This window comes from Crotalus tigris, unplaced genomic scaffold (genome assembly GCF_016545835.1).
Source record: "Crotalus tigris isolate CLP2741 ecotype Arizona unplaced genomic scaffold, ASM1654583v1 scf7180000017663.5292952, whole genome shotgun sequence".
Lineage (NCBI taxonomy): Eukaryota > Metazoa > Chordata > Lepidosauria > Squamata > Viperidae > Crotalus > Crotalus tigris.
In genome coordinates this window covers 278,994-304,229 of record NW_024096550.1, presented here as the reverse complement: position 1 = coordinate 304,229, position 25,236 = coordinate 278,994, and the positions used below count along the sequence as shown (strand labels likewise).

Sequence of the window (25,236 nt, the reverse complement as noted above, 5' to 3'; positions counted from 1 at the left end):
AACCCCGACTGCTCTTTAGAAGGCCAGATCCTGAAGTTAAAACTCAAATACTTTGGCCACCTAATGAGAAGGAAGGACTCACTGGAGAAGGGCCAGATTAGAAAAGAGTCTTTTGTGGGATTTGAGAATTGGCATCTGATCTAAATAACTACACACTTTGATGGTCTCTCCTATTTAAACATTTCAAGACCTAAACTTGCTAAAAAAGAACCCACCGCTAGAGGACTTTTTACTAGGGCTACATTTCAAGAATCGATGTTTTTAAAGGTTAATAATGGTGTAATTTCACAGGCTGTGCCATTGCCTGGAAGGTAACAGCCTTGAGCTCAGCACAGGTGGCGGTTCAGTATCATTTGGCAACTATTTGTTAATTTGAAGAACTTGAAAAGTGACTAAATGATTAAAATTCCAATGAACCTTATAAATGTAGGTCTCTCTCTCACACACAAATACACATATACACATACAAACAAACAAGTAGAATTGTGATCCATGTGACTGAAATTCCAGTATGTAACTCAAGAATACTTTCACATCTTGGAAATTCTCTCTCTCTCTCTCTCTCTCTCTGTTGTGTGTGTGTGAGAGAGAGACTGCATTAGATATGCATGCATGCCTGTGTGTGTGTGTGTCTCTCTCTCTCTCTCTCCCTCTCTCTGTTGTGTGTGTGAGAGAGAGAGAGAGACTGCATTATAGTCAATGAGGGATTCCCAAATTGACTGTGGGTACTTTCTAAGTATGTGGTAGAAATGAATGTTTCCAAAGCACGTTCAAATAAGTCTTCCAAGGGCCTGTTTGTGAGCCAAAAGTTTCCCTCCCTCCCTCTCTTCCTTCCTCCCTCCCTTCCATTTGCACAGGCAGCTTCCTCCGAGCGCGGGGGACCCTTCCGATGCCCTCTGGCCTAAGGAAGCCGCCTTAACAGCATCTGCGGTTCTTGCTCTGTAGACAGAAGTTGTGGGTTGATCCACAACGTCGCAGTCCCTTGGTTTCTGGTCTGCCGCGTTACGTGGATCTCGCCTCTCTTTGAAGTACTTACCGTGTCCGTTCTCTGTCTCCAAGCACCACCTTTCCACCGAGGAGTTCCAGGAGGTCTTCAAAATGAGCATGGAACAATTTGAACGACTTGCACTTTGGAAACGCAACGAGCTGAAGAAAAAAGCTTTGCTTTTCTAGCCCGCCCGGAACTAAGAGAAACGTGCTTCTTGACGTAGGCCAGCTCCGTCCTTCCTCCCACCACCTGCGCGCACCTGCAACTCCCCCTCATCGCGCTTCACTGTATTTGGGCAGAGAAACCGACCCCGCGGGAGGCCTGGCTCGCTCTTCCTTCCCCCCCTCCGGCCAGCTCATTAAAGGGTGTGACAATCTCGCTTCCAGTTATTGCTTTATTCGTTGCTCGCTGCAAAGGCAAAACCAAACCTGATAATCTCAGATAGGAAAGAAAGAACCGTCATTTTGACCAAAGCAAAATATTCGGCCACAGTTTGGCCTCCACATTTTTGGACTCGTGAGCAGACCCCATACAAAGTCAGGAGGGGGCATCCCCCAGGGGGCAAAATGACATAAAATAAAGCCAATGTGAAAAAGATCAAAGAAAAGAATGACAGAAACTCACTCTTGCCAATGATTGTGTGCGACACATTTTTAGAAATAAAATAAGAGCAAATCTACACTGTAACATTGTGAAATTTAATTTTCTCACATGCCAACCAGTATTTCAGATGCAAACTACTGTAAAAAACAACAACAACAACAAAAAAACATTACAACTAGACTGTAACGTAAGTGTGTCCAGATTGGCAAAATACAATTCTTAGCTGTACTTTATTTAAAACATGTGAAATGTTTGCATTTGTGGAACGAAATTCTCCTAAATTTAAATTCTAGGGATTATATAGAAAGTCTGTATTTACAAATAATAGTGCATTCTGGTGTGGAAAAAGTCATCTGGCTGTGCAATCCTGGCTGTGTATCCTCCTGTTTTGCTCCACCGTTTCATACTGACACAAAACTTTGTAATTTTCCGACACACATGTCAGCATCCCCATTAAATGTCTTGTTTGGTAATCCACTGCTCTCTCCCCGGGTCGTCTTCCCATCACCTGGTGGGAAATTTCAAAGATAAATTTCTGTGCAAAGGTAAAGTTTGACGATGCAGCTGTCCAAATGCAAGGCCAGAAAGCTAATTAGCTCTCAGAAGTTAGGGAAAAGAATAAGGGATGAATTTTGTAAGAGGCCAGTTTAGGAATAAAAAAACCACAAGGACCCTGGAGACCAGCGGTCGGAAATGCAGCAGTCCTGTGCTGGACAGGACCAACAATGGTCTGTTTGCGACAACTGGTCTCATTTGAGCTCAGGGCTTGGGGGGGGGGGGGGTCACCATAATCACCAAATCCCTTCCTTGTGGGCATTTTACCATAATCAACAATGTTCCTTTTCCAACCAAGTTTCTTCAGAGCTGAAGCTCCAGAGAAAGTTGTGGGGAACCAGAATCAAAACCAAACGGGTCAGACCCTCCTTTTCCAAGGAGAACCAGCTCCGTGATTTGCCCCGTTCCGCAGCTTCTGACTGGCCTGCTCTGGGACACGGTGCAGCTGGCAACCCGGTGTGTTGTGTTGTGTTGTGCTGGCAAAGGGTGGCAATTGCAAAACCAGAAGTCCCTCAGCCGCCCCCCTTTCCTCCCTACGGGGCTTCATTCTCCCTCTGCGCTGTGCTCGCCTTCATCCTGCCTGCTGGGGCTCTTCAGGGAACCTCAACCACGAAGGCCATTTTGCAGGGAGGATGGAGTCATTGTTGCCCTTCTGGGCTGCGAATGGAAAGACAGGCAGGGGGCTGCGGGTGGGGGGGGGGCCTCTGGCAAAGGCCCTGCTAGGCTCAGTGGGGCCACATGAATCTGGAAAGATAAAGCCTTGGCCTTTTGTTCCAAATGTAGGAGAAGGAAAACGTTAAGATTTGGATCAATAAAGACAGGCCCATATCCAGCCAAAAGTTTTGTTTTGTTTTATTTATTTTTTTAAAAAATGACACATTCACAATAACATTTATAAAATTCTTCACCACACAAGAAACCAAAAACTTACAAACGTACTTCAGGTGTGGAATATTTTGCACTCCCACAGTTTCTCTGTTGGAAGGGAGGAGATAAACGAGCATTCAGTGGGCTAAATAAAGATTTTTTTAAAAAAGTATTCAGAAAAACAAGGCAGGATGGAGATGAGGTACAGATTTCTGAAGGAAGAGAGAGAATGCAAACTATTCCAGAGGTCGGTTGAGGCAGGCAGTCAAGCCACACTCCAGAAACCATCCTTCCCTTTTGCCAGCTTCCAATTAAACCAGACATAGACACATCCAGAAGATCCCAACTTTTGCGCCGTATCCCCCGTCTACCTTTCAATCTTCGACTCTCTTTTACAGCCGGGTAGCTGCTCAACATCCCTCCCAGCAGAGAGAGGCTGAGCTGGAGAAGGCGGGTCCCTCTCCTGGCCTACGTGACCGTCCTGGAGAATCAGCAGCATCCCAGCAGAGCCGTGGGAAGAGGGGGGCCCAGGAGGGTCTATTCCAGACCCCCGAGGAAGGTTCACACCCCTGGGAGCTCTTAATCCAGACTAGGACTTTGTCCCCTAGCCATAGAAAGAGCAACCAGCAAAGTCACTTTGCATTATATAAATATATACCATTTAATTCTTTAATTCTTTCCAATAAATAAATAGATCAGGAAAAAACTATACTTTAGTTCTTTTATTTGATAGCTTTGGTCTCTAAGTTCCTTCATCTGAAGTCTTAGCTGCCTATTCTTCATCCTCAAAATTTCACCTTTGATTTCATCTAACAACAAAAAATTGCAAAAATACACTTTAGCAAATAACATCTGATATTTTTTTTAATGTAATCATATCATAAAGGAGGAAATTAAATCAGTCACCAGAATCAGTAGGTCAAAAGTGTCTGGAGAATTAAAAATTCTCTATATTTCCTTCTTTACAAGACAAAGGACTGCTCCAGGGATGTCTGGGGTGGGGGCCAATAAGGTCAAGAGCTGCAGCTGCACCATTCCAACGCTGCCCCTTTAAGATCAATGGGGAAGGGCACCCCCTCAGGAAGTAATTGGATGGAGGGGGGCCCTGGAGAAGACTCCCCAGCCCAAGACCATCTTGACCATCTTGCTGTTTATCCAAGTTGCCCCCCCCCCGAATGGGCGACCTTTGGGGCTGGCACTAAAATGCTGCCCTGCCCCTCCGTTCTTTGGGAATTCACAGTCTGCAGCCCCAATTGTTAAAGTGGGAGAGGATGATGGGGCCCACCATCTTTGGTCCCAGAAGGCACCCCCGCCCCTGCCTTTGCCGTCCCTCAGACCCCATCAGGGAGCCCCCCTAGATGCCCCAGGCAAGTCCTTCCGGTGACTCCCTGGCATGAGAGCCCGGCAGACAGAAGCTCTTAGGGAAGGGGTGCAAACCCCAAAGCTCCCCCTCCCCCACCCTATCCGGGCAGGCCTGGGGTTCTCCCCAGTGGGAAGGGCAGGTCTCCCCCTGACTGGCAGGACCTCCGCCCTCCACCTGTGCTCCCCACGCCATGCCTTTAACTTCCCCACTTTCAAGGGACCCTTGACGGCTGGTTCCAAGGGTGTCAGCTGGGGGGTCCCCTTTTCCAGGCTCAAGGGAGGCACCACCCACCCTTGGTCTCTTTGGTACCCCACCATCGCTAGGACTTTTTTTTTTAAAGGCCATCTTATGCTTATTTCTAGTCTTTATACTCAGAGGAGAGGAATATTGCATAAAAATAAATATTTCCAAGTAAAGTGACGTAAGGAATAAATTAAAACTGGCAAATAAAAAAGTAGTTCTGATCATAATTTCCCAAACATAGAAGTAAACCTCCATTTGACGAAGTGGAGCAAAATGTCTCTTTGCCTGGCATTTCAGTAAATTCCAGTGTGTTGCACTTCACCCTGCAGGAAACACTGTAAAACATCAGGAGGAAGGGAGGGTTAACTCACAAGGAACTGGCCTGTAAGACATGAGTGACCAACACAAACACGGTTTAGCCTCCACGTAAGATTCAAGGAGCTCAAAGGGCCATTCCTCAGTCCTCAGGAGGTACGTGGCCGGAAGGAGGATGGCAAGATAAACAGCCGCCTTCCTCTTGTCCTAGTGGAGCACTGAAGTCATGGCAAGGACCAGGAAAACACACGGAGGACTTGGGGAATCACAGCAGTGGTTACAAGGGAGAGCTCCTTTCAGAGACAAGCAAGGATGGCGGGATTAGGCATCTTCCTTAGGCTGAATGCTAGTTAATTCCACCATTGAGCTCTTGTTGCCAGTCGCTGGAGCAAGACCGTTCGCGGTTCGCCTCTCAAACCCACTGGAGATGTCTTCAAAAGTCCTGCCTTTTGTCTCAGGGACTTTGAAGAAGGTGAAGAAGAAGAAGAAGAGAAGGAAGGCAACGAAGATCAGGAAAACATAAGGCCCACATAATTTCTGTAAGGAAGATGATCAAAATGTTATCTTTGCTCTAAGACAATGGGCCTGAAAGTTCACACATACAATAGCTCTGGTCTGCAAGGAGCAAAGGGTCAGGGCCCGGTCTTTATTCAACAGCCCACTTTTCCCACCACCTCTGCCGCACCCTGTGACACGGCCAGACTAGACTGATGCCGTGCCTTAATGAGAAAGGCCTCATTCTCTGGGTCACTGAAGGACATTTGAGGAGCAGGAAGTGCAAGGATAAGGCCCTCCTGTGGTTTAGTTCTTCATGAGGAGCAGAAGTACGAACTTTGCTCAAGTTGATATTTATGCAAAGCCTCTCCTACTGGGCTTCAGCCGAGCAATGGACTACAGTGAAGCAAGTTCTCCCTCTCAACAGCCATTCTGATAACAGCAGCCTGCAGTTCTTGACCCCCTTTTAGTGCTTGTGCTTTCCTCCTCCTATTCCCCACCCGACGGCCAACTTCAGGGGAAAGGAGCAGACCTCACTGTGTTCACACCAAGCCCACAAAGAAGGTCCAAGGTGGAGGCCTTACCTCTGCATAGGGGAAGAGCATGCCCACCAGGAAGTTGGAGGCCCAATTGCAGAAACCAGCCACCGCCACAGCTGCAGGACGAGGGCCCTGGCTGAAGAGCTCGGACACAATGAACCACGGGATCGGTCCAGGTCCAATTTCAAAGAGAGCCACAAAGGCAAAAGTGCCAAAAATACTGACGTAGCTGATCCAAGTCACTATGTCCTGCAAAAACAGAGATGCGGAGTTAACCGTTGGTAATCCCAGGGTAGCACTGGTTGATCCCAACTCTTAGCATCTGCTGACCCGGGAATTGATCAACCAGGAACCTTTCTTCGGTCAGGTGGTCCAAGAAATCTGCATAACTCCAGATTTCCTTGGAGAGCAGAGATGAGCAGCAACCAGTTCATTCTAATTTCTCGCCTTGCTTGGGCAGCAAAATATTTTAGTCAAAGAGGTGGCTAAAACTGGAGGACGACCTGGAGAAATAGCTCACACTTTCTACTCTTTCTACCTTTCCAGAACACTTATACCAATTTGGTGGCACTCTGCATTTGAAGAGTTTTGGTTCAACCTAGCTGGCCACTTAAACGTTTGGATATATGGAAGTGGGTGTGTTTGTGTAGTGTGCCATTGTTATCTTTCCCATCAGCATGAATGCCTACATGAAGTATCCAAGAGGGGTCCCAGAGTCCACAGTTATCAGAATGGTGGCAACTGTTTATTTCTCTTTTTACTAAATTAAATGAAGCCATTTGAGGAGGGCACTTTGGATATGCAGGAACCAAGACCACACTTGAAAGAAAGTGGCCTCTTTGCAGGCTTGCCCAGCAGATAAGCTCTTCTGGGGATTGTGGTAGATGACCTGCATGCAGAGTTCAGTAAAGTCCATGATGAAGATCAGATACCGACGACGTTCCTACTCTGAAAGCCCAGGAACATAAGACAGCAATGGGACACTAGGTTGGACTAAACAGTGATATGCCCAAAAGAAGATCAAGGTGTGGCTGACAGATCAAAGCATCAAGAATCAGCACATGGTCTTCCATGATCAGGAACTGCTTGAGAACATCTCAACTCTTCCCCAATTTGTTTTCTCAAGCCATAACAAAAGCCCCATGATAAAGCCCATGAAAAGCAGCTGTCAGAGTTCAAGTTATAAAATAGGAGAGGAGCTCAGTGCGTATGTTGTGTATGTGTGTTTGAGAGAGAGAGTGAAGGGCTCAAGGGCTCCTCTACTCTGCACCTTGTTATTTTAGCTGCTGCTGCTGGGAAATCTTTCTGGAAACACGGAAGTAAAAGACAAATTTTGGTAACTATCTAGATTACTAGCTTGGTTAGCCTCTCTGCTTAGAGTAGTTGGGAAAGTCATCTCAATCAGCAATGTGAGCTCTACCTAGTTGGGCTGGAATTGGAAAGTGCACTAAAGGAAGACTTATATTCATGAAGCTATGCAGACATTAATGATTGTGCCCACAAAGCCCCCCCGAGAGAAACGGGGAAAGGGCTGGCTAAATTTCCAGCTTCTGCCTCTCGATAACTACGATAGTGCTAATATGGACTGTAAGTTATTTAGTAGGTCTAAACTCGGCCCTGATAAGACCATTTGGTGATAGGCATTTGTCCATAGTGGACATTCATGATTGTCTTCTTTGGACTATCACCACATCTCCCCTGTTCTTCTCCCATGACTAACAAAATTCTGAGGGTGCAACAACATCTACTGAAATCTCTGGAGCCCATAGAGAGTCCAAAGTTCAGTTGGAATTTCAGAAACTTAAAGTTTGTACAAAATGCCAAAGCTAAATGATTGAGACCAGAAGAACATTATCCCACCCTAGTTCATGACCTCGATTTTGATTCCTGCTTGCCTAAATCGCCTGGAGGAGGACATCTCAAGGAGTTCCTGTTCTCCTATGAACCATGTGGAGAGGAGTCTCTTGTCTCTAAGGGGCAGCTGGGCAAAGTGGCCTCAATTATCTTGTTTCCCAGCTAGATTGTACAATCTGTGACTGCCAGGAAACTTGATTAGAAATCAGTGGTTTTCCACATGGGGATGAGGAATGGGGGAGGGTAGAACCCCCTAAGATATGTAAGTCCAGACACAAAGCTGCCTCCGTCCTCTTTCCTCAGGGTGTGTATTTCATTTCAGTCCAAACTGGGAGGGGGGGCTACCAGGAAGCAGAAATGCTGCTGCCTACCTTCAGCGCCAAGGCCACCGTCATGAGGGTTGCGCAGACAGCCATGCCCCCTAAGCCAATCAGGTGCAGGGTCCGACGTCCCGCTCGCTCCACAAGGAAGAGCTGCAGAATGGGAAGGGGACACATAAGATTGTGGTGGGCAGCAAATCTCTCTGCAACCATAGGAACAGTCACCAGAGAACGGTCAAAAAACTCTCCGTGAAATGGTAAATTGGATCCCGTTGCTGTGACTGCTACCCTTGACTTATTGAACTGCACCCTCTGGAATCCCCTCGCCACACAGCGGTCCAACGTGGTACCACACTTTAAAGGCAACACGCACACGAGCCTTCCGCGATCGATCGTCTGGTGGGCGGCAGAGTGTGTAATGCCCATCTTAAGCCCACTCCAGGTCAACATGTCAGCCACACTCGGGTGATCTAAGCCCCATCCTTTTTTAACAGAATGGGTCCTCACCCCCACCCCCCAAACTACCCCTGAGGCTAGGAACATTTTCTCTGGCAAGTCCCTCCAGATTTCCAAGAGGATCTTCCGCCTCAGGCCCCCCAATGCAGGGCGATCCCATCCTTTATCACCACGTACCGACACCACAGTAAAGACGGTGTTGACCACGCCGGCCCCGATGGTGGCATAAACTGGTTGCTCCACTCCAGCATCACTGAAGATCCCAGTGGAATAGTAGAAAACCTGCGAGGAAGACCGAGGGTGGAGGGCGGTGCTTAGAATTGGGAGGGAAATTTGAGCTCTGAGCACATAGCACCTGCTGGAGGACAGGTGATAAAGGGAGGCGCCTCTTGCACCCCAGTGAGCGTAAAACATGAAGCCAAACAAAAGCGCCAGGTGCGTCCACAGGAAGATCCCAAAACCCATAATGCCACTGTGCCACTGACCCCCTGCCCTTTTGATCCTTCAATGGCGTGGTTGCAGAGGGCCTCCTGGCCTTTTGAGTTCCCCTCTTATGGCTGCTCCCCGCCTTCCCTCGGACCAGCTCCCCTCCCTTCCCAGGTAGCTCCGCCCATCTCCCTCCAGACCAGTGGTTTCCAGCAGGCCCAGCATGGAGAGAGGCCCTTGGGGGACGCACCGCGTTGATGCCCGAGAGCTGCTGCGAGAGTTGCAAGGCGATGGCGATGATGATGGCCTGGCGGTAGCTGGGGGAGCGGAAGAGTTCTGGGATGGTGACTTTCTTCTCCTGGGACATCTTGGCGCTTTCCTCTTTCATCTCCTGGATGTCGCTGGACACATCCTGGACACCCCGCAGGCTCTGGAGCACTGAGGGAAGGAGGACATGGACCGAGTCAGACGGGAGAGCGCCCATCCGTTGTGTGCCCAACCTACTTCTAGGAAGGGTTCTCCTTCCCTGAACTCCTCCTCCTGCCCAGGTGAGGACAGGAGCCCCATTCACTAGCCCTGGAGACGACGGATGGCTAATATTCCAGTCCTTTGTGGTCAGGGAGGAGAGGCTTCTGCACACACATGGACTTTTGTGCGGTGTTGCATTCCAGCGTGCCAGAACCTCAGCCTCAGAACAAGCAGAGGATTGTGCCTGCCGGTTCAGAAGAGGGGAGCAAGAAAGGCAGAGATCCACCTTCGGAAACAACAGAGAGACCTCCTGTCCTGAGCCATCTGCGATCTGGATGGAGCGGCCGGACCAGCAGTGACATCGGTGAAGACTCCGTTGCCGTTCTTTCAACAAGGAGGAAGGACAGCCAAGTTCTGAAAACTGCTGTGCCCTTCCCAGGAACCGTCTTCCTAGCAGGTATTATTTATCAAAGTTTTCATTTTCACCCGTCCTTTCACTTACTGCTACAATGCTTTTGGGGTTAGCACCTGCCTGGCAAAATGTTTTGCTAAAACAGGCGTGCCATTGTGCAGCTCTGCAGGACAAATACCTTTGACGGCCTTCTCTTCCTCCATCTTGTTGATGAGCAGGAAACGGGGGCTCTCCGGGCAGAAGGGGAGGGCCAGGAGCTGCAGGAGGGCTGGGATGATGGTGAACCCCAGCAAGACGGGCCAGAGAGCTTCCGTCCCCAGGATAACATGCAGGCCGAAGATCTGAGGGCAAGCAAGAGAGAGGCACAAGAGGGGTCAGGCCCCGTCCCCAGAAACCGAAATGCGAGGAGGGAGTAAGTCGGCTGGTCAGGATTTCCTCGGAACCTCCGGAGAACTTTCTTGGGGCTGCTGAGGCTCAAGAGATCCCTGGCCTTCCACAGACTGAGCCGACCCAGAAGTCCCCCTGCTGCCCCAGATCCCACGGAAACTGATTTAGCTGAGGAATCCTCTCCTGCTCGGCGCAATCGCTGCCCACAGCGGATCTCAGAGCATCAATCTCTTCCCCAGGAAGTCCAAGGGCCAAGTGGACAACCCCAGGCCTCTCTGCCCTGTGAAGGCAAGGCTGCCCAACGCAGCCACACTTCTGGGACGAGGGCTCGCTCACCTGGGCCACCAGGATGCCCACCACAATGCCCAGCTGGTTCAGGGTGCCAAAAGCCCCCCGCAAGGTAGTCGGGGAGACTTCACTGATGTACATGGGCACAAAGCCGGTGCAGAGGCCACAAAAGACCCCAACGATGAAGCGCCCGATGATCAGCATCTCCACCGCCCTGGCCAGCTTGGAGAAGCCCATCAAGATGCCAGCTGCGATGGCCAGAACGTTCACCAGCAGCATGGAGTTTCGCCTGCAGAGGGGGGAAAAAGTTTGAGAGAGAGAATTGAAAGAAGCATTAGAAAAGGTCAGAGAAGGGGGAGGGTCTCTGGGGCTCCAGCACAGCGTCCGAATTCAGAGAGCAGCCACAACATCTCAGGGCTTCACCAGTCTCTGGGACAGCCACGATCTGCCGGTCATGGCACGGAGGTGCCCACAGGGGATGCCCAGCTGGTGCTTGAAGTCCTGGTCTCGTAGCGGCTGCCTTGGGGGGAGCCACCCCAGACCCTTCCCTGGCCAGACTCAACCCCCAGCAGCTTCACCTCAAGGCTCCTTTCAGACCTGGGCCCCTGCCTCTCCCCTGCCCCTCTTCTGGGCCAACCCTCACCCACCTGCCAAAGCGGTTGACAAAAAAACCAACGGAGAAAGAGCCAATCATCCCTCCGACTGAGAAAATGGCCACCGAAACGGACCACAGAGCGGTCAGCAGGCTATCCGGGATGTGGTGTCCCGTCCGCTCTATCCAGGTGGTGTTGAGAAAGTCCTTGATGATCTGCAAGGAGAGAAAAGGGAGCTGGGGTTTCTGAACTGGAAGAAGAGGAGGAAAAGGGGGGGAAGTTGAGAGTGGGCACGGTCAGCAGCTCATCAGGGACGGCCAGGAAAAGAGGAAAACCACCAAGCCAGGAGGCCTGGCAAGTTCCCACACCTGGAGCAGGGACGGCCAACCAACCCGGCCCGATGTGAAGACTCCCCGTGGAGAGGAGCTCCTGGCCAAGCCGAGGCTCCCCGCTGCCTCCTGAAGGGGCGGCCTTCCAGCAAAGCAAGCCAGCGGGGAGACTGCCCATTGTTAGGCCTGCGGTTGTGTTCACACAACTTTCCCAGGGGCGTTTGGCTGCTGCCCATCCTGAGTTCCCAGTACACCTCCCTGCAAAGAGCAAGGGGACATCCATGGGGGGGGGGAAGGGGGGGACCGGGACAAGCAGAGGAAGCCGCCTCCTTCGCCTCTACTTGAACGGAAGACTCCTTGCCAAGACCACGTCCTCCAGGGGGACCTTCTTTGGCTAAGCTGGGACCAAGTTATCTCTCTCAAAATAGCTAGCAGAATAATATTTTCAAGAAGCTCTTTGTGCTCCTCACACATTCCTCTTGAAGAAAATCTTATTGCATTCCATTATATTAATGGCTTTTCATTCTGGATAAACTGAACAAGAATAACAACAAAAATCAAAGACGAACTTTCTGCAGTTTTGAAGAAAACCTCCAGAATGATCCTTTTTGGAGAAGAACGGGTATCCAAGAAAAGATAATCAGACTGTAGATGTTCCCAGGATTAAATCAATATGTACAAGCAGAAGTCAACAATAAAAGCATCCAAGATTTGAAAAATCAGGAAATTTCTTTAATAAATTCTGGCCGGGTAACTTCAATATTCCTACAAGTCAGTTTTTTCTCACTCATGAGGGAAAACCGCTTACGCTCTCACGTTAGTAGTGTTAGTAGTTAGTAGTAGTAGTAGTAGAGGAATACCAAATGCTCCTCCAATACCCACCAGGTTTATTCCATGAAACATGGGTTGGTAGATTGAAAGAGTTATGTTTTATTATTTGTAGCCCTTTAAATGTACCCAAAGGGCTAAATTGTTAACAGGGAGGTAAAAGGCTTTCCTTCGGAAAAGGGCATCGGGGCTTTGTTAAAACGGGGAAAGTCCCCCTGCTGCCCCCAGCAGCTCCCTTCCCCCGCAGGGCTGGCTCCAGCTGCCCCTGTCCGGGTCTGAGCTGCAGGGGGCAGCCGGGCCAGGGATCCCCTGAGGAGACACCAGGGGGCAGCAGGAGGCCAGCCCGGAGACCCGTCTAGCCGCTATCCTGTCTCCCCCCACCCAGGAGCGTGGAGGGCAGGATGCGGCACGTGAATCACCAGCCTGAGGAGTGACGAGGAGCGCGACCCACGCATTTCCTCCGCCGTCCTTGCCGTCTTCATTCATCAGAGACAAATGATTTCGGAATTCCCTGAGTCATTTTCCTTCCCCTGTTTTGACCACAGTGTGGAAAAGATGACAGCTGGAGGCGCTGGCAGGATGAAGGAGCTGGAGAGATTACCGTAAACCTGCCGGTCTCTGGCCTGCCAGGGTCCCCCGGGGCTCTCCTTGCTCCTTCCACCCTTCTGTGACTCAGCAGCAGATTTTCCCCACCCACCCCCGCTCCTCTCCTCCCTCCCCTCCCCTCCCCCCTCTGCAGACCCTTCTAGGGAAGGGTGTGTCACAGCTGGGCGCGCGGCTGAAGAGCCTTTCTGGACAGGGTCTTGCCAAGGGGCCTCGCCCCACAGCAGGCGTGGGGAGCCTCCCTAGATTAGAAAGAGAGGCAGGAGCAAATATTTTCAACCTTGCCAGATTCTCTTAATGCAACCTTGCAGTATAAAAATCGAACCGGGACTCCTGGCTGTGCTTCTCGTCTGGACTACCTCGCAGGGCTAGCTTTCCAAAGCCCTAGCGATCCAAATTTAATCTCAGCCGAAGGTAAAGTTCCCAAGATCTTCTCCGCTCTCCGCTCCTGCCGCTGCCTTTGGGGATGGGGTGGGTGGGAGCGTTATCCTTGTCAGACTGTTCCTTAATTTTAGGTCTTGCATTAATAAAGGGGGGTTGTACAAAAAAATTGGAGCCAGAGTGATCCTTATTAAAAAGGCTCAACCGTGCAAGTTGTGAAGAAATGTGGTGCCTTGGAGGGGAAGGCAACTGCCCTCCCACGATGCACCAGGACATCCCCCTGGCCAGCCACCCCCGGTGAGACCTGAAGGGGATCCCTGGCCTCGGTTCTCCCCGTTCGGCATGGAGGCCCAACCCCTCCCTCTGTCCCCCAACGCCTACATGTTTCTCCCCAGAAGAGACAGCCCCACTGGCCCAAAGTCCCCCCGGGAGTCCTGGGGACCGGGGATGGGGGGGGCTCCATCTCCAGACGTGCTGGCAGTCTGCAGAAACAGCCCCCCCCCCCAAGCCTCACAACGAAATGTGCGAGGCCCTATCGGCACAGAGAGAGGAAACGGGGCCGCTCCTTCTCTGGCGGGAGACGCAGAGGGCAGCGGAGGGGGAGCGCTTCGAGGACGGCAACCAGAAGGGGCTCCGGAAATGGGGGCGCTGGCTCAAGCCGGCTGCCTGGGGACGAGGCGCTTTCTTTCTCCCGGGCCCTTCCCCGGCCGAGCGGAGGGAGGGGAGCCCAGCTGAGGAGAAGCGGCTGCCAGAGCCAGGCGGGTCCTGCCCCGGCTGGGCGGAGGCGGCGGGAGGGCCGGCGGGGAGAGGACTCTCCCCCTCTTCGCTCAGCTATTCGGGCCCGTTCCGCAGCCGAGGAGGAGCCGAGTCCGTGGGCTTCCAGGGCCGAGGAGGGGGACGCCCTCTCCGTCCCAGGGAGGGCTCGGGCCGGCCTCCCTCCTGCCCCCGTCCCCACCTCTGAGCCGGCCGCTGCCTCCGGGGCCCGGCGCATGGCGGAGCGGCAACAACGCCGCCCCTCCTCGGCGCTCTTTCCCCCGGAGAGGCTCCTCCCGCCTCCGTGGAAACAGGCGAGTCCCGGCGTCACCGTTTCCCAGCACCAACCCGGCAGCCAGGAGCCCTTCGCTCCCGCGCAAAGCTGGCAGCTCCGTCGCCTCCCTCAAGCGGAGACGCCGCGTCCTCCCACAGGGCCGCCTGGCCTCACACAGCGACGCCCCCCCCCCTTGGCCGCTGCAGCAAATTCTCCGGGCAACGGAAAGCCCCCCCCCGCCCTCGTCCCCCCCCGCTTACCTTCTCGGGGGCGTTGATGACTCCCGTGTTGTACCCAAACTGGAGGGATCCGATCGCCGCCACAGACACAGCGGCGAGCAGGGACGCCGTCAGCTTCCCCTGCAAAGACAGCGCCGGGCTAGTCAGGCTCTCCGCGGGGGCGAAGGGGGCCCGCGCGGCGGCTCGGCCGGATTTTGAAGGCGGCGAAGCCCGCTGATGCGGCGTCGGTTGGACCAGAGGCGACTCCCTGGCCAGTCCCGGCAGTTTTCCTGGCCAGGTTTCAGGGGGTCTGCCCTGCCCTGCCCTGCCCGCTTCTTCCTCGGCGGAGAGGGAGGGACCGGCCCGGGGTCGCCCAGCCTGAACCGCCACCCCCAGCAGGCTCTCCTCTCCCCATTCGGTGCAGTCGTGGGGCAAGGTGGGGCAACGTCCCCCTGTTCTGTAGAGGGCCGAGAGACCTCAGGCCGGCTTCACTCTCTGCATCTTGCCAAATATCTAGGGATGCGCAAAGCACTCAGGCCCTCTCGCCAGGGGGCCTCCCACAGCCAGACCCCAAGGTAAGCCCCCCCCCCCAGACCCCTTATCTCATCCCCCAAAGGCCTCCCTCGTTAGCCTTTCACTGGCAGATGGGCTCCTTACCCACCCGGGGAGTCCATGTTTCCATGGCAACAGGTAAAATGAAAAGACTGGTGGGAAGTCATTTGCTTACTGCCTCCAGTGGAACCGATTTCCCCCACACAAACACAGCGTGCCCCTCCCCCCGTTTTGCACTGTTCACAAGTGTCTTTTGGTAAGTCCAATGTTAAAATTTTCTGCTTCGTTCTATATTAAGTCAGAGTGGATGTTGTTTTCCTTTCATTGTGCTGTTTGGCTCTTTCTAGTTCCCTCTAGTGCCCAAGCTTCAAGGTAGCATCCTATCCTCTTTTCTAAAACAGCATTTTTCCACAGAAAGTAGTCGTATAATGAATTTCAAAATATTATTTCAAATATATCTGGACTCTTAATCAGTTTGCAACTTTCTAAAATCAATCATTATTTTGTTCTTTATTTCACAAACTTGTATTTAAAACTAAAGACTGAAATTCAACTAGTATTGTAAGAGCTTGTTTCTGAAGTTTCCCAAAATCTCTCTAAAAAAAAAATTAACAAGCAATTTCAGAAAGTGATTACAAAAGGAAGTTGCAAATCCAGTGTCCTTCTGAAGGCAGCAAACGCGGATTGCACAAGACGCCTCTTTCCTCATCTCCCAGAGTTTTAAATTCACTGCAGATTGCTGTCTTGGGGTCTCCCCATTAGGAGCAACAGTCCGGAGCACTTGTGGGTGATCCTAGGTCATCTCACGATCCAGAGAAGAATTTTTGCTTCCGGTAGAGTTGTGTTTGGTTTGCTATCTTTTCCCTATTTTTATTTTCATTTTAACTATTTTAGCGGCCTGGTTTGCTTTTTAATTTTTCTGATGTTAAAAGATTATCAGAAAGAGATAGAGAACCTCTTCTTCTATGGCTGCACAAATCGATTAAAAGGGACACAGTGCGCCGAGAAGGAATTTAGCACCCACCGCTTTCTTGAGGTTCTGTCTTAAACCTCCAAAAAATGTTCAGCTAAGGCTTCTCAGCGTTCTTCTCAGCTGCCACTCTTAAATGCCCTTAAATTGAGTGAAAATCACCCAGCAGACCAAGGCAGGTAGGTAAGTGATCCAAGAATAAGGGCGACCCAATACATCCCTGGCTACAGAGCCACAAACAATGTCACACCTAGGCAGGTGCACAACTGAGGCCCCGAGAGTCAGAGGCCACTTCCTGGTGCTGCAGCCCAACCCTTGAGAGCCCCGGGGCCACCCAGCTTTAGAGCTGCCGACACTGTGGCCCCTGGGGCGTCCAACTGCAATTCCTTTCCACCAATCACCTGACTTGTTGTCTCTAGAATCCTGGGGGGGAGGGGTTTATCTGGAGGGTAGGTGGTTGACGTCTCTTGCACTGGAGAGCCATTTGCTAGCAAAATCCCGCCTTGCCACCCTTCTGCCTGCCTCCCCCCAACTGGGAGAGGGTCCTGTTGCTGGCCAGCATCCTTTGCAGCGTCAAAAGATACAGATGGGAGGGAAGGGAGGGAGGGAGAGGCAGCAAAATGGCAGAAAATCTGCCAGAGAGCCAACCTCCTGCTCCTCCTGCAGGCGCTGGCATTTGCACAGACGGTGTTGGCAGGGGGTTGGGTGGATCTTGCCCCCCCTTGGAGGTCGGGCAGGGGGGCTTGTTCTCTCCCACCTCCAGATGACCTTGACACCTGCTGAGGGTCCCAATGCGAAGCCGCCCCGGCCGAGCCCGTCTCTGCTCCAGGCACCCTTCCGGAGCGCGCTGGTTCTCCTCCGAATGGGCCCTGGCGAGGCAGCCGGAGGCAGTCCGGGCAGAGTCCTCGCTGCCGAAGCCCTGGAGACTTTACACCCGACGCCTCGGGAGAAGCGACGTCCCCGTCCCTCCGCCCGGCATTTCGAAGCCTCCCGCCCTGCCCGGGGCAGAGGCCGAGCCTCCCTTCCGGCGAACGGCCCCCAAAGCGCCCTTGGCCAGACGCCACCCTCGCCGCGTCCTCCGCGGAGCCCGCCAAGCCCCCTTTTCCGCCAAGCCCCGCGGCCTCCCAGCGGCGGCCCCCGCGCTGACCTTCCCCTGCTGCGCGGGGCCGGCCGCCTCCATCCCTCGCCCGTTCGCGCGTTCGTCCGTCCGTCCCCGTTAGGTCTGCCGCAGATGCGCCGCCGCCTCCGCGCCCGCCCGGATGCCGCTCCTGCCTCCCGCCGCCTCCGCCGCCTTTATAGCCGCCGTGGGCTGGAGGGCGAGGGGGGCGGGCAGAGCAGCCCCCGCCCAGGGGCCCGTCGGGAGAGGCGCGGCTGCCTCGCCCCCCGATGACGCGCGCGGGGCGGGCTATGGGCCACGAGACGGGAGGGGGCGGCTGCGGGGCTCCCAGCTTCCCCTCCTCCTCCTCCTCAGCCGGGCGGGCGAGGCAGGCAGAAGCCCCCCCCCAGCCCCTCCTGAGCCAAGGCGGCCGCTGCGAAAGGCCAGCAGGGCGAGCAGCCGGACCCGCCCGAGGGAGCCCCGAGAGCAGCGGAGCCGAGCGGCGCCGCCTCCCCGCCCAAGCGCCCGCGGTGGGAAGCTGCGAGGAGGCTCGGGCGGGTTGCGGAGCCCGACGGCCCCTCCCGGCCCCGCCGCCCCCGGGCGTAGCCCCCGCGACCAGCCGCCGGGCCGGGGAGAGCCCGGAGGAGGGGAGCCGAGCGGGGCCGGCCCGGGAGGAGCTGCTGCCCGGCCGGGCCGAGGCTTCCTCGGGATTTCGGGGCTTTCCTCGCCGGTCCGTTCCTGCCTGGGGACCGGCGGGGCTTCTCCCTCCCGGGAAGCCGAGCCCCCGAGCGGCGGCGGCTGCCGAGGGAAACGCCCGGGGCCGGCGGGCTGCCTGGGCTCTGGGACTGGCCGCTTACGAGCGGGACGTGCCGCCTCGCCAGCTGCCCCCCCTCCCCCCTCCCTCTCGCAATCGCCGCCTCCGAGCGGAAAGATGCGATGCCGCATCCTCGCCGTCCGCAGCCCGGCCTTGGTCTGTTGCCATGGCAACCGAGGCCTGGCATCCCAAAAGAGGAGCCGCGGAGCCGTGGAAAGCCGCCGCTCCTGGGCGCCGGGTGGGATGCGAGAAGAGTCCCGGCGTTAGGCCGGCACCTGTCCGGGCAGCGTCCCCCAAAGGCCTCGAGGCTCCCCGGGAGCTTGGGAAGAGCCCTCCCTGGGGGGCAGGCAGAGTTTGACAGAACTAAGGGAGGACTCTCCAAGGGAGGAGGAAGTTGAGCTCCGTCCCAAAGGTTCTGCTGAACGTCTGCCAGGGTTTTATTCTAGGCCTAAAGCCAGCAGGGCTGTCTCGGACCTTGTCTGGCTCCTCTTTGGAGAACAGCTCTGCTGTGTGTGCGGTGTAGAATGAGATGTTCCGATGAGGCTCCCCGATTGAAAGATTCCTTTTGCCCAGAATCTCAGACAGATCCATCTCGTCCTGCCTTCTAGTCGTTTCTTAGCGTTCTGGTGAAGATCCAGCCCCCTGATTCAACGGACCTTCTTGGGAAAAAACTGCCGTTTCTTCCCTCTCCTAAAATAAAGGTTTCATTGTACTGATAATTCACAAGATTTCGATGTTGCAAAAGCCTTAGGACCAAATTGCAAATTCGACTGATGTCCATTTGAACATGCTGCCTTTTCTCAATTTTGGGCAATCTGAATTCCCTTTGCAACAACTCACTTAAAATGATTGATGATAAGCCGAATGAAAGTTACATGGGGGAAGCGAACCATTTTACAGCTGGGGGGTCTCCTTCCTATTGCTCTTCTTCCCCAGGGGAGGAGCCCACCAAAGACGGGAAATGCAGAACCCCCCCCTGAGACTCCCATCCCCCCCTGCTCCGCCAGCTCCAGCCTCGTTTCCTGCCGGGACGGGGAGCCGGGCTCCCAAAGGGCCAAGGCAGGGAAGCTAGGCCGGGGTGGGCTACCCAAAGGGCCCGCCAGGAGGCCTGAGAGATGGCAGGAAGCCACAGGAGGAAGTGGGGGAGATGGTGAGAAGCCCCCAGGAAGCCAGAGCCGGGGTGTGCAGGAAAGGGCGGGGTCACACTACGTTCTTAACCTGGTTTTTTGAAGTTCTCATTTGGAACGAGCACGTTCAAAGTTCAGCCACGGGGGGGGGGTTCGTCTTCCTTGGGGGAAGTCAAGAAATAGACCTTGCTGGACAAACCTTTCAGTAACAAAGAATCTTCTAAGGTCATTCCAATTTTAGACGGTCAACAGATGAAGCGACAGCTCTTAAGATACTCTTCCTGGGGGGGGGGAGGTCTGAGGGATATGGTCAAAAAAGTCAAAATGATGGTTGGAATGATGGGATGGAGCCCCCCCCCCGCCCGTCTGCGAGGCCGGCAGAGCTCAGCTTCGGGGAAAGGGCGAGGGAAAGGCCCTCGGGGCCCGGCGGCGGCCAGGCTCCCTTCCCGGCTGCCTGGTCGTCCTGGGCAGGGCGGGAAGGCGAAAAGCCGGGCGCAGAGCTAAGCGACGGACAACGCGGCTGCGACGCAGCCTTCCCCGAGTGGCCCCACCGGCCCTTCCTGTGCTGCACCGGCAGGAATTTGTGACGCGCCCTTCGCTGTTCACCAAGGAGCAGGAAGGCAGATCCTAGGAATGTTCGTTGCGAAGCGGCCGAGCTTCTGCACATGCCCAGGAGCCCTCCGGTTGAAGCAAAGGGGAGGGATGCTCCTCCGACGGCTCCGGGGAAGTCTTCGCTTCCGGCCCTGCAGAAGGACCCAGCTCCCCGGGGAAGGGCGCCCGCGAGGAGGTCCCCGCTTCCTACCTTCCAAGAAACTGGGGAAGAGGGGGGGGGGTCCTCTCGGCCTGGCCCTCCTGCCCGGAGCTTCCCGAAGGACTGCTGTGGCCAGTGGGAAACCGGGAGGAGGAGGAGGAGGGGGAGAGGAGCCGGCGCCTGGACCCAGCTGCCCTGGCCAGTCCAGGAGGCAGGCGGGAGGATACGGCAACGGCCACCCCCGGGCGAAGGGCTGGAGCCGCCCGGGGTCTGCGAGGGAAACCGCTCCGAGACCCGCCGGAGAGCGAGAGGGTCCGCGGGGCCAGGGGGACTCGGCCGTCCAGACCCCTCCGCTCCGGGGATACCCTGAGCGCCTGCCAGCCGCCTCCCCCGCGGGCCTTCCCTGCCGAGGCTTTGCGCTTGGGATGCTGGCTGGGGAATTCTGGGAGCTGCAATCCGCCCCTCTTAAAGAGATGCAGGTTGAGAAACGTCTCAGCAGGAAGGTGGGTGGGGGGTTTTTTAGTCCAGGCGGCGTGAACATTTTTCGCCCGGATGTGTCTGATGGTGGTGGCTGTGATGGTGGGAACTATCAAGTTCCAAAAACACCAGAGCAAAACAATTCAGCCCCTGCCACAAAGTATCAAGGCTTGTAAACTATTAAGACAATGAAGTTAGCCACAAAGATAACATTTCATCTCAGAGAGAGAAAGCGGAATCTAGAGGGAGTAATTTGCAACCTCGGAGATAAATGTTACAAATTGCTAGCAAATGGTTGAGAAAGCATTTAAGCCACAGAAGAGCTGCATTTTCAAAACCTTTTATTGCAACAACTCATTGCAAATCCAGCATGACCTCAGCATGCAAAAGAAAAGAAAAAAAGGAACCGGAAGGTGACAGAGAGGAACCGGTGTCTTTAACGGAATAACGATCTGGGAGGGGGCATCGGAAGAGGAGGAGGAAGAGGCATTCAAGAGTAACGGAGGCTGAGGGAGCTCTTAACAGGGGAAGGTGCAGCCCCTCCCCCCTCCCGTTGCAAGATGACAGGAGGACTTTAGCAGGAGCTGCAATTCTGCAGAACTGCAGAAATCTTGTGGCCTCAAAGCCACAAGTTTTATCTTCCTCCTCCTCTCCCTCAACATCCGGACTGCCGCACCCTGATTGCTCTTTTTGGACCAGGGGAGCTGAACATCTGGTTTTCTTCAGCCACACCCTCCTAGACTAGAGCATCTTCCCTCTCTGGATGAGGGGCACAGGTGTGGATGGGGATGTGGGTCATGGAGAGGGCAGCAGAGAGAAGTAGATTCAGAAAAACACTGCTGAGGCCTTTTCCATCCTTGTGGAAGAGAGAATGGCCAGCTTGGCTAGTGCAGAGCTGGGCAAACATCCAGCCAGATGGAGCAACTGGGCAACAGCTTTTTCCTTCCAATGGCCCATCCTGCTGGGCTCAGCGGCACACCGACGGAGCCCACAGCCCAGAAGGCCCACTTGTCCTGAAGGGAAGACTGGTGGATCTGACCCATCGTGGCCACTGAAGCAGCCGCCCACCCCACAAGGCCACAGGCCCCATTGCCAGAAACTGCACGGGGTGGCCCCTTCTGGGGCCTGGGTACTTCTGGGGCTGATGCTAGAAACGGGGTGCTCTGGCTCCTTGAGGGAGTTCTTGGGAAGCAGCAGGCCTTCCACGGAGGGTCCCAGCCTGGGAGCGCCTAGCGGGGCAGAGATCACCTGGGTAGGATCAGGGCAGGAAGGCTGCCTGGGGCAGGTGGTAAAGGTCAGAGGGCCCAGAGGCAGGGAGAGGCTGAAGTCAGGAAAAACTGGATGAAAAAGGCCTGGGGGAAGAGCCTTGCTTCTCTCTTTCAATTAGCATGCAAAGGCTGTGCCCCCCCACACACACTTGGGGAGGGGGGGCCTACCTGCAGGAGCCCTGGGGAAGCTCCTCTCCCAGCTGGAGAGCCATCTCCATCCCCCCCCCCCCAGGCTGGGCCCTGCCTGAGGCACGATGCCTGGCCCAGTTTGAAGTTGACCCTTAGATTTCCTTGGAGGTGACCTCTCTCTCACTTCCTGGAACATTTTCTATCTGGGACCTGCCCGCACTAAGGGAGGCCCTGGGCAGCTCGGGCTACAGCTTGGGCTGCACTCCGTGGGAACAGAAGAGACAGCTCCTCACAAGTACAAAAGTTAAAGTAATTTCAATGGAACCGTGGCCGATGGGAATAAAGCCAATCCAGAAATACAAGAGTTACAATAATTTCAATGAAAACATGGTCACCAATAACAAAAATAACAGTGAAATGATTAATACAGGGTTGAATTGTCCTGCAGCCAGTTGCCCCTTGGCTAGTTGTCCTGGACCCCTCTGGAACATGGGTTTTTCTTCATTATAAATTGTTTAAATTGTCTGCAGTCAGCTCAAAGGAGACTAGCTTTTATCAGATGGTGTGTGAACCTTTACCTTTAGAAATTGTCCAGCTACAGTACCTGGAAACTGATCTGGTTCTTGGAAGATTTCTCTCCCTCCCGCCCCCCCCCCCATTAAGAAGGAGCACGTGAGCAACTGGTATTCTGGTTTGTTAAGAAAAATGGAACACTGTTTTGTGTGCTTGAGTGTTCTTTAAACCAAAGGATTGCTCAGTGGGTCGTAGTGTGCCCCCATTCCTAACTGCACCGGGGATCTCCCGGCTCCATCCAAGCTGCCTTCATGGCACGGCCACCTTTGCTGGCGTCTTACACAGCGACGTGGTCCTCGGGTGAATTGGGGCCTGCAGGCCCACCCAGGGCTGGGACCATGCCAGTCAGCAAATGGCGGCTGCTTCCTATTTTCTTTTCTTTTTTTAAGTTATTTTTTTTAGTTCAGTATTTTTTCTGAACTTTGATCTCTTGATCCAGAAACGTTCATGAGGATCTGAAGTGAAGCTGCTGCCAGGAAGGGCAGCCCCAGCCCGCTTGGTCCCCGGGCCTCGTTATCGGCAGAGCCGAGGTGCTTCTGCTCCTTCAGGTGGCTTTCTGGCAGCTCCTGTCTGCTGCTTGCTTAAACAAAACTGACTTCTACCTCTGAAGATGCTCACGAGTCTAGCTGGAAAGACTGTTTTTTCTTTTTAAACATCTACAATTTTGGCAGCCAGTTGCCTGGTGACAAACGGAGACTGCCTTTTAAAAAGTTCCTCTTTTCTATTTATTTACACAGAAACTATTGATATTCAGAATTGATATTTGCAGAGTTTCTTTGTTTCCTGAAATATTTTTTCCAACAAAGCAAATCTTTTCTACAACAAGAGTAAAACCTCACTAAGGACTAGGCACTTAGCCCCATCCACAGGCATTTGGGGCTCAAAGTGCAAGGTGAGAAGATGTAAACATGAGAGCAGGCTTCCTTCTCAGCCGTAGTTTGTCTTCTTAATCCACCACAACTGTTTAACTTTGGTGGGAAAACGATGCTTCTGTCGCATCCGGCATCTGGGAGGATCTGACCGGACCTCTTCCAGAAGGGCAGCCACAAAACAGCGGTGGGAACCGCGGAGGGAGGCCAGCGCTGCCTTAAAAGGTCCCCTGAACCAGAGTGTGCAAACATGCTGTGTTTGCTTCCTTGTTACTCCACACACACCCCAACAGTTTGTGGTGCTATTTAAGAAAACAAAGACCTCACCGAAGGTCATCGTCTCCTGGGGGTGGAAGGACATCGGCTGGAAGGAGCTGGGCTCTTCCAGGGAGGGCTGCACTTCCAGACCTCCCACGGCCAGGTGGTCTCCTTCCCTCTGAGCAGGGCGGAGGGTCTTCACCTCACTTAGGCAGAGATTTTCCTTCCCTTTCAACTCTTTTATCCATTAAAGGGAGAAAAAATGTTTTCTGCCAAAGGGTTTATCTGATTAATTCATCGGCCGAACCTATCAAACAAGCCTCAGCAGGCGACACAGAAAAATGTAATCTAAAAGATAACCAGCGGTAAAAAAATAAAACAAGGCCAAGGGCTGCAATAATATAGGGAAACCGGGGACAAAGCAGCGCGACGCAGCTGGCTCTCCCAGACCAAAGGGGGCCCGGCTGACCTCCAGGGGAGGCTGTCGGCAGGCCGTGGAAGGTGGGCCGTGTTACTCCGGGTCAGTTTTCCGCCGCGGCTTTTTATCGGAATGGCCTCAAAGTCAAAGATAAGGCTTGGAAAGAGGCAGACACGGAGGAAGGCGGGCCGCTTCTAAACCAACCCGGATGAGGCCGGCTCCGGAATCCGGGAGCAGGAGACCCGCAGGCGCACCGCCCAGCCGAAGGAGGGACCCCGGACAGGCCGGAGAAAGCCCGTCGCCCCCCTCCGGGCCCGGCCTCCGAAGGGGCAGCAAGCGCGGCCAGCCCTGCTGGGAAGCGAGGCCGCTGCTCCCCGCCTTGCCCGCCCGGAGGGAGGGGCGGGGGGCGTCTGCCTGGCCGGGGGACGCGGGGGGGGGGGCGCCGCCCGTTGGGGCTCCGGTTCCGCCCGGCCGAAGCGCAAAAGGCGGCTCGGTCTGGACCCGGCGCGGGGCTTTCGCGGGGCTGGGCGGGGGCGCCATTGGGAAGTGGGAGAGCTGCCTCCTCCGCCCAGGGTGGCCGCGGCGGCTGGAGCCGGAGCTTCTCTCCTGCAAAGGGAGCCCGACCAGGATCGGGGCCCGAGGCTTCCTCTGCTGGCCAGGGGCGGCCGGAGCAGGAAGGCTCCCAGAGCCGAGCGCCCTCCCCCCAATCGCCCCGCCAGGCTTAGAGGGCCCGGAGTGGCTCGGGCGCCCCCTGCTGGCGACGGGGCGCGCGGCAGCCTCAGTGTCCAGCGCGAACCCAACTGGCGCAGGGAGCCTGCCCGCCTCCTCCGTCCGGGGCGGCCCAGCCAAGGGTTGGGTTTGCGGCGGAGGGGCTTGTAGGCGTTCTAGCGGCGCTCCGCGACTCTTCCTTCAAACAGAAGGAACGGCCGAGGAGGAGGAGGGGCGGGCTTTGCCTGGGGCTGGAGGAAGAGCGAGCGCGGCTCGGCTGGCGACCCGGGTCGGGTCCGGCGGCTGCCGCGGGGGCCCGCAGCGTTGCCGGTGGGGAGGGTTTCCCGCCCAGTCGGGCTAGTTTTGGGGATCGATTGTGGGAAATGTTTGGCGTTTGCGGATCGTGGTGGTCTGAGCCTTCTTCAAGGAGGTGTAGGGTTTTCGGGGGAGGGCGATCTCTCTGTCTTGAACAACACCTGCCACATGCAGCTGCCCCCAGCCCCGTCTCCCCCACCTCCCCCATCTCGCTCTCCCCACCTCCATCTCCCCTGAGTTGAGAGGGGTTCACGCCTCGTAACTCCCGACCCCTCCCCCGGGACCTCAGCCCCTGAACGCTGGGCTCCCCTCCTGCCTAAGTCTACTCCCGCCCCCCCCCCGTACAGAGGCTG

At 54.7% G+C, this 25,236-nt stretch overlaps 2 protein-coding genes across 6 annotated transcripts in view; one reads left to right on the top strand and one right to left on the bottom strand.

The window, feature by feature from the left end:
• The window catches only part of ABLIM2 (actin binding LIM protein family member 2), a 34,228-nt gene extending 32,561 nt beyond the window's left edge, over positions 1-1,667 (top strand). For all 5 annotated transcript variants that reach the window (XM_039335879.1, XM_039335883.1, XM_039335882.1 and 2 more), the window contains one exon: positions 1,060-1,667. In XM_039335879.1, the coding sequence (XP_039191813.1) occupies positions 1,060-1,173 (114 nt within the window). In that variant the 3' untranslated portion in view covers positions 1,174-1,667. The remainder of the gene's footprint in view (positions 1-1,059) is intronic.
• A 1,307-nt stretch (positions 1,668-2,974) lies between these two features.
• Positions 2,975-17,379, bottom strand: LOC120304862 (solute carrier family 2, facilitated glucose transporter member 3-like). Its single transcript, XM_039335870.1, has 10 exons — positions 17,228-17,379; positions 14,601-14,699; positions 11,227-11,387; positions 10,628-10,868; positions 10,083-10,245; positions 9,275-9,462; positions 8,776-8,880; positions 8,194-8,295; positions 6,014-6,217; positions 2,975-5,471 (listed from the first exon to the last, which is right to left on the bottom strand). The coding sequence occupies exons 1-10, from the start codon at positions 17,258-17,260 to the stop codon at positions 5,256-5,258; spliced, it is 1,512 nt and encodes a 503-aa protein (XP_039191804.1). The 5' UTR covers positions 17,261-17,379; the 3' UTR covers positions 2,975-5,255.
• Between the last annotated feature and the right edge of the window lie 7,857 nt (positions 17,380-25,236).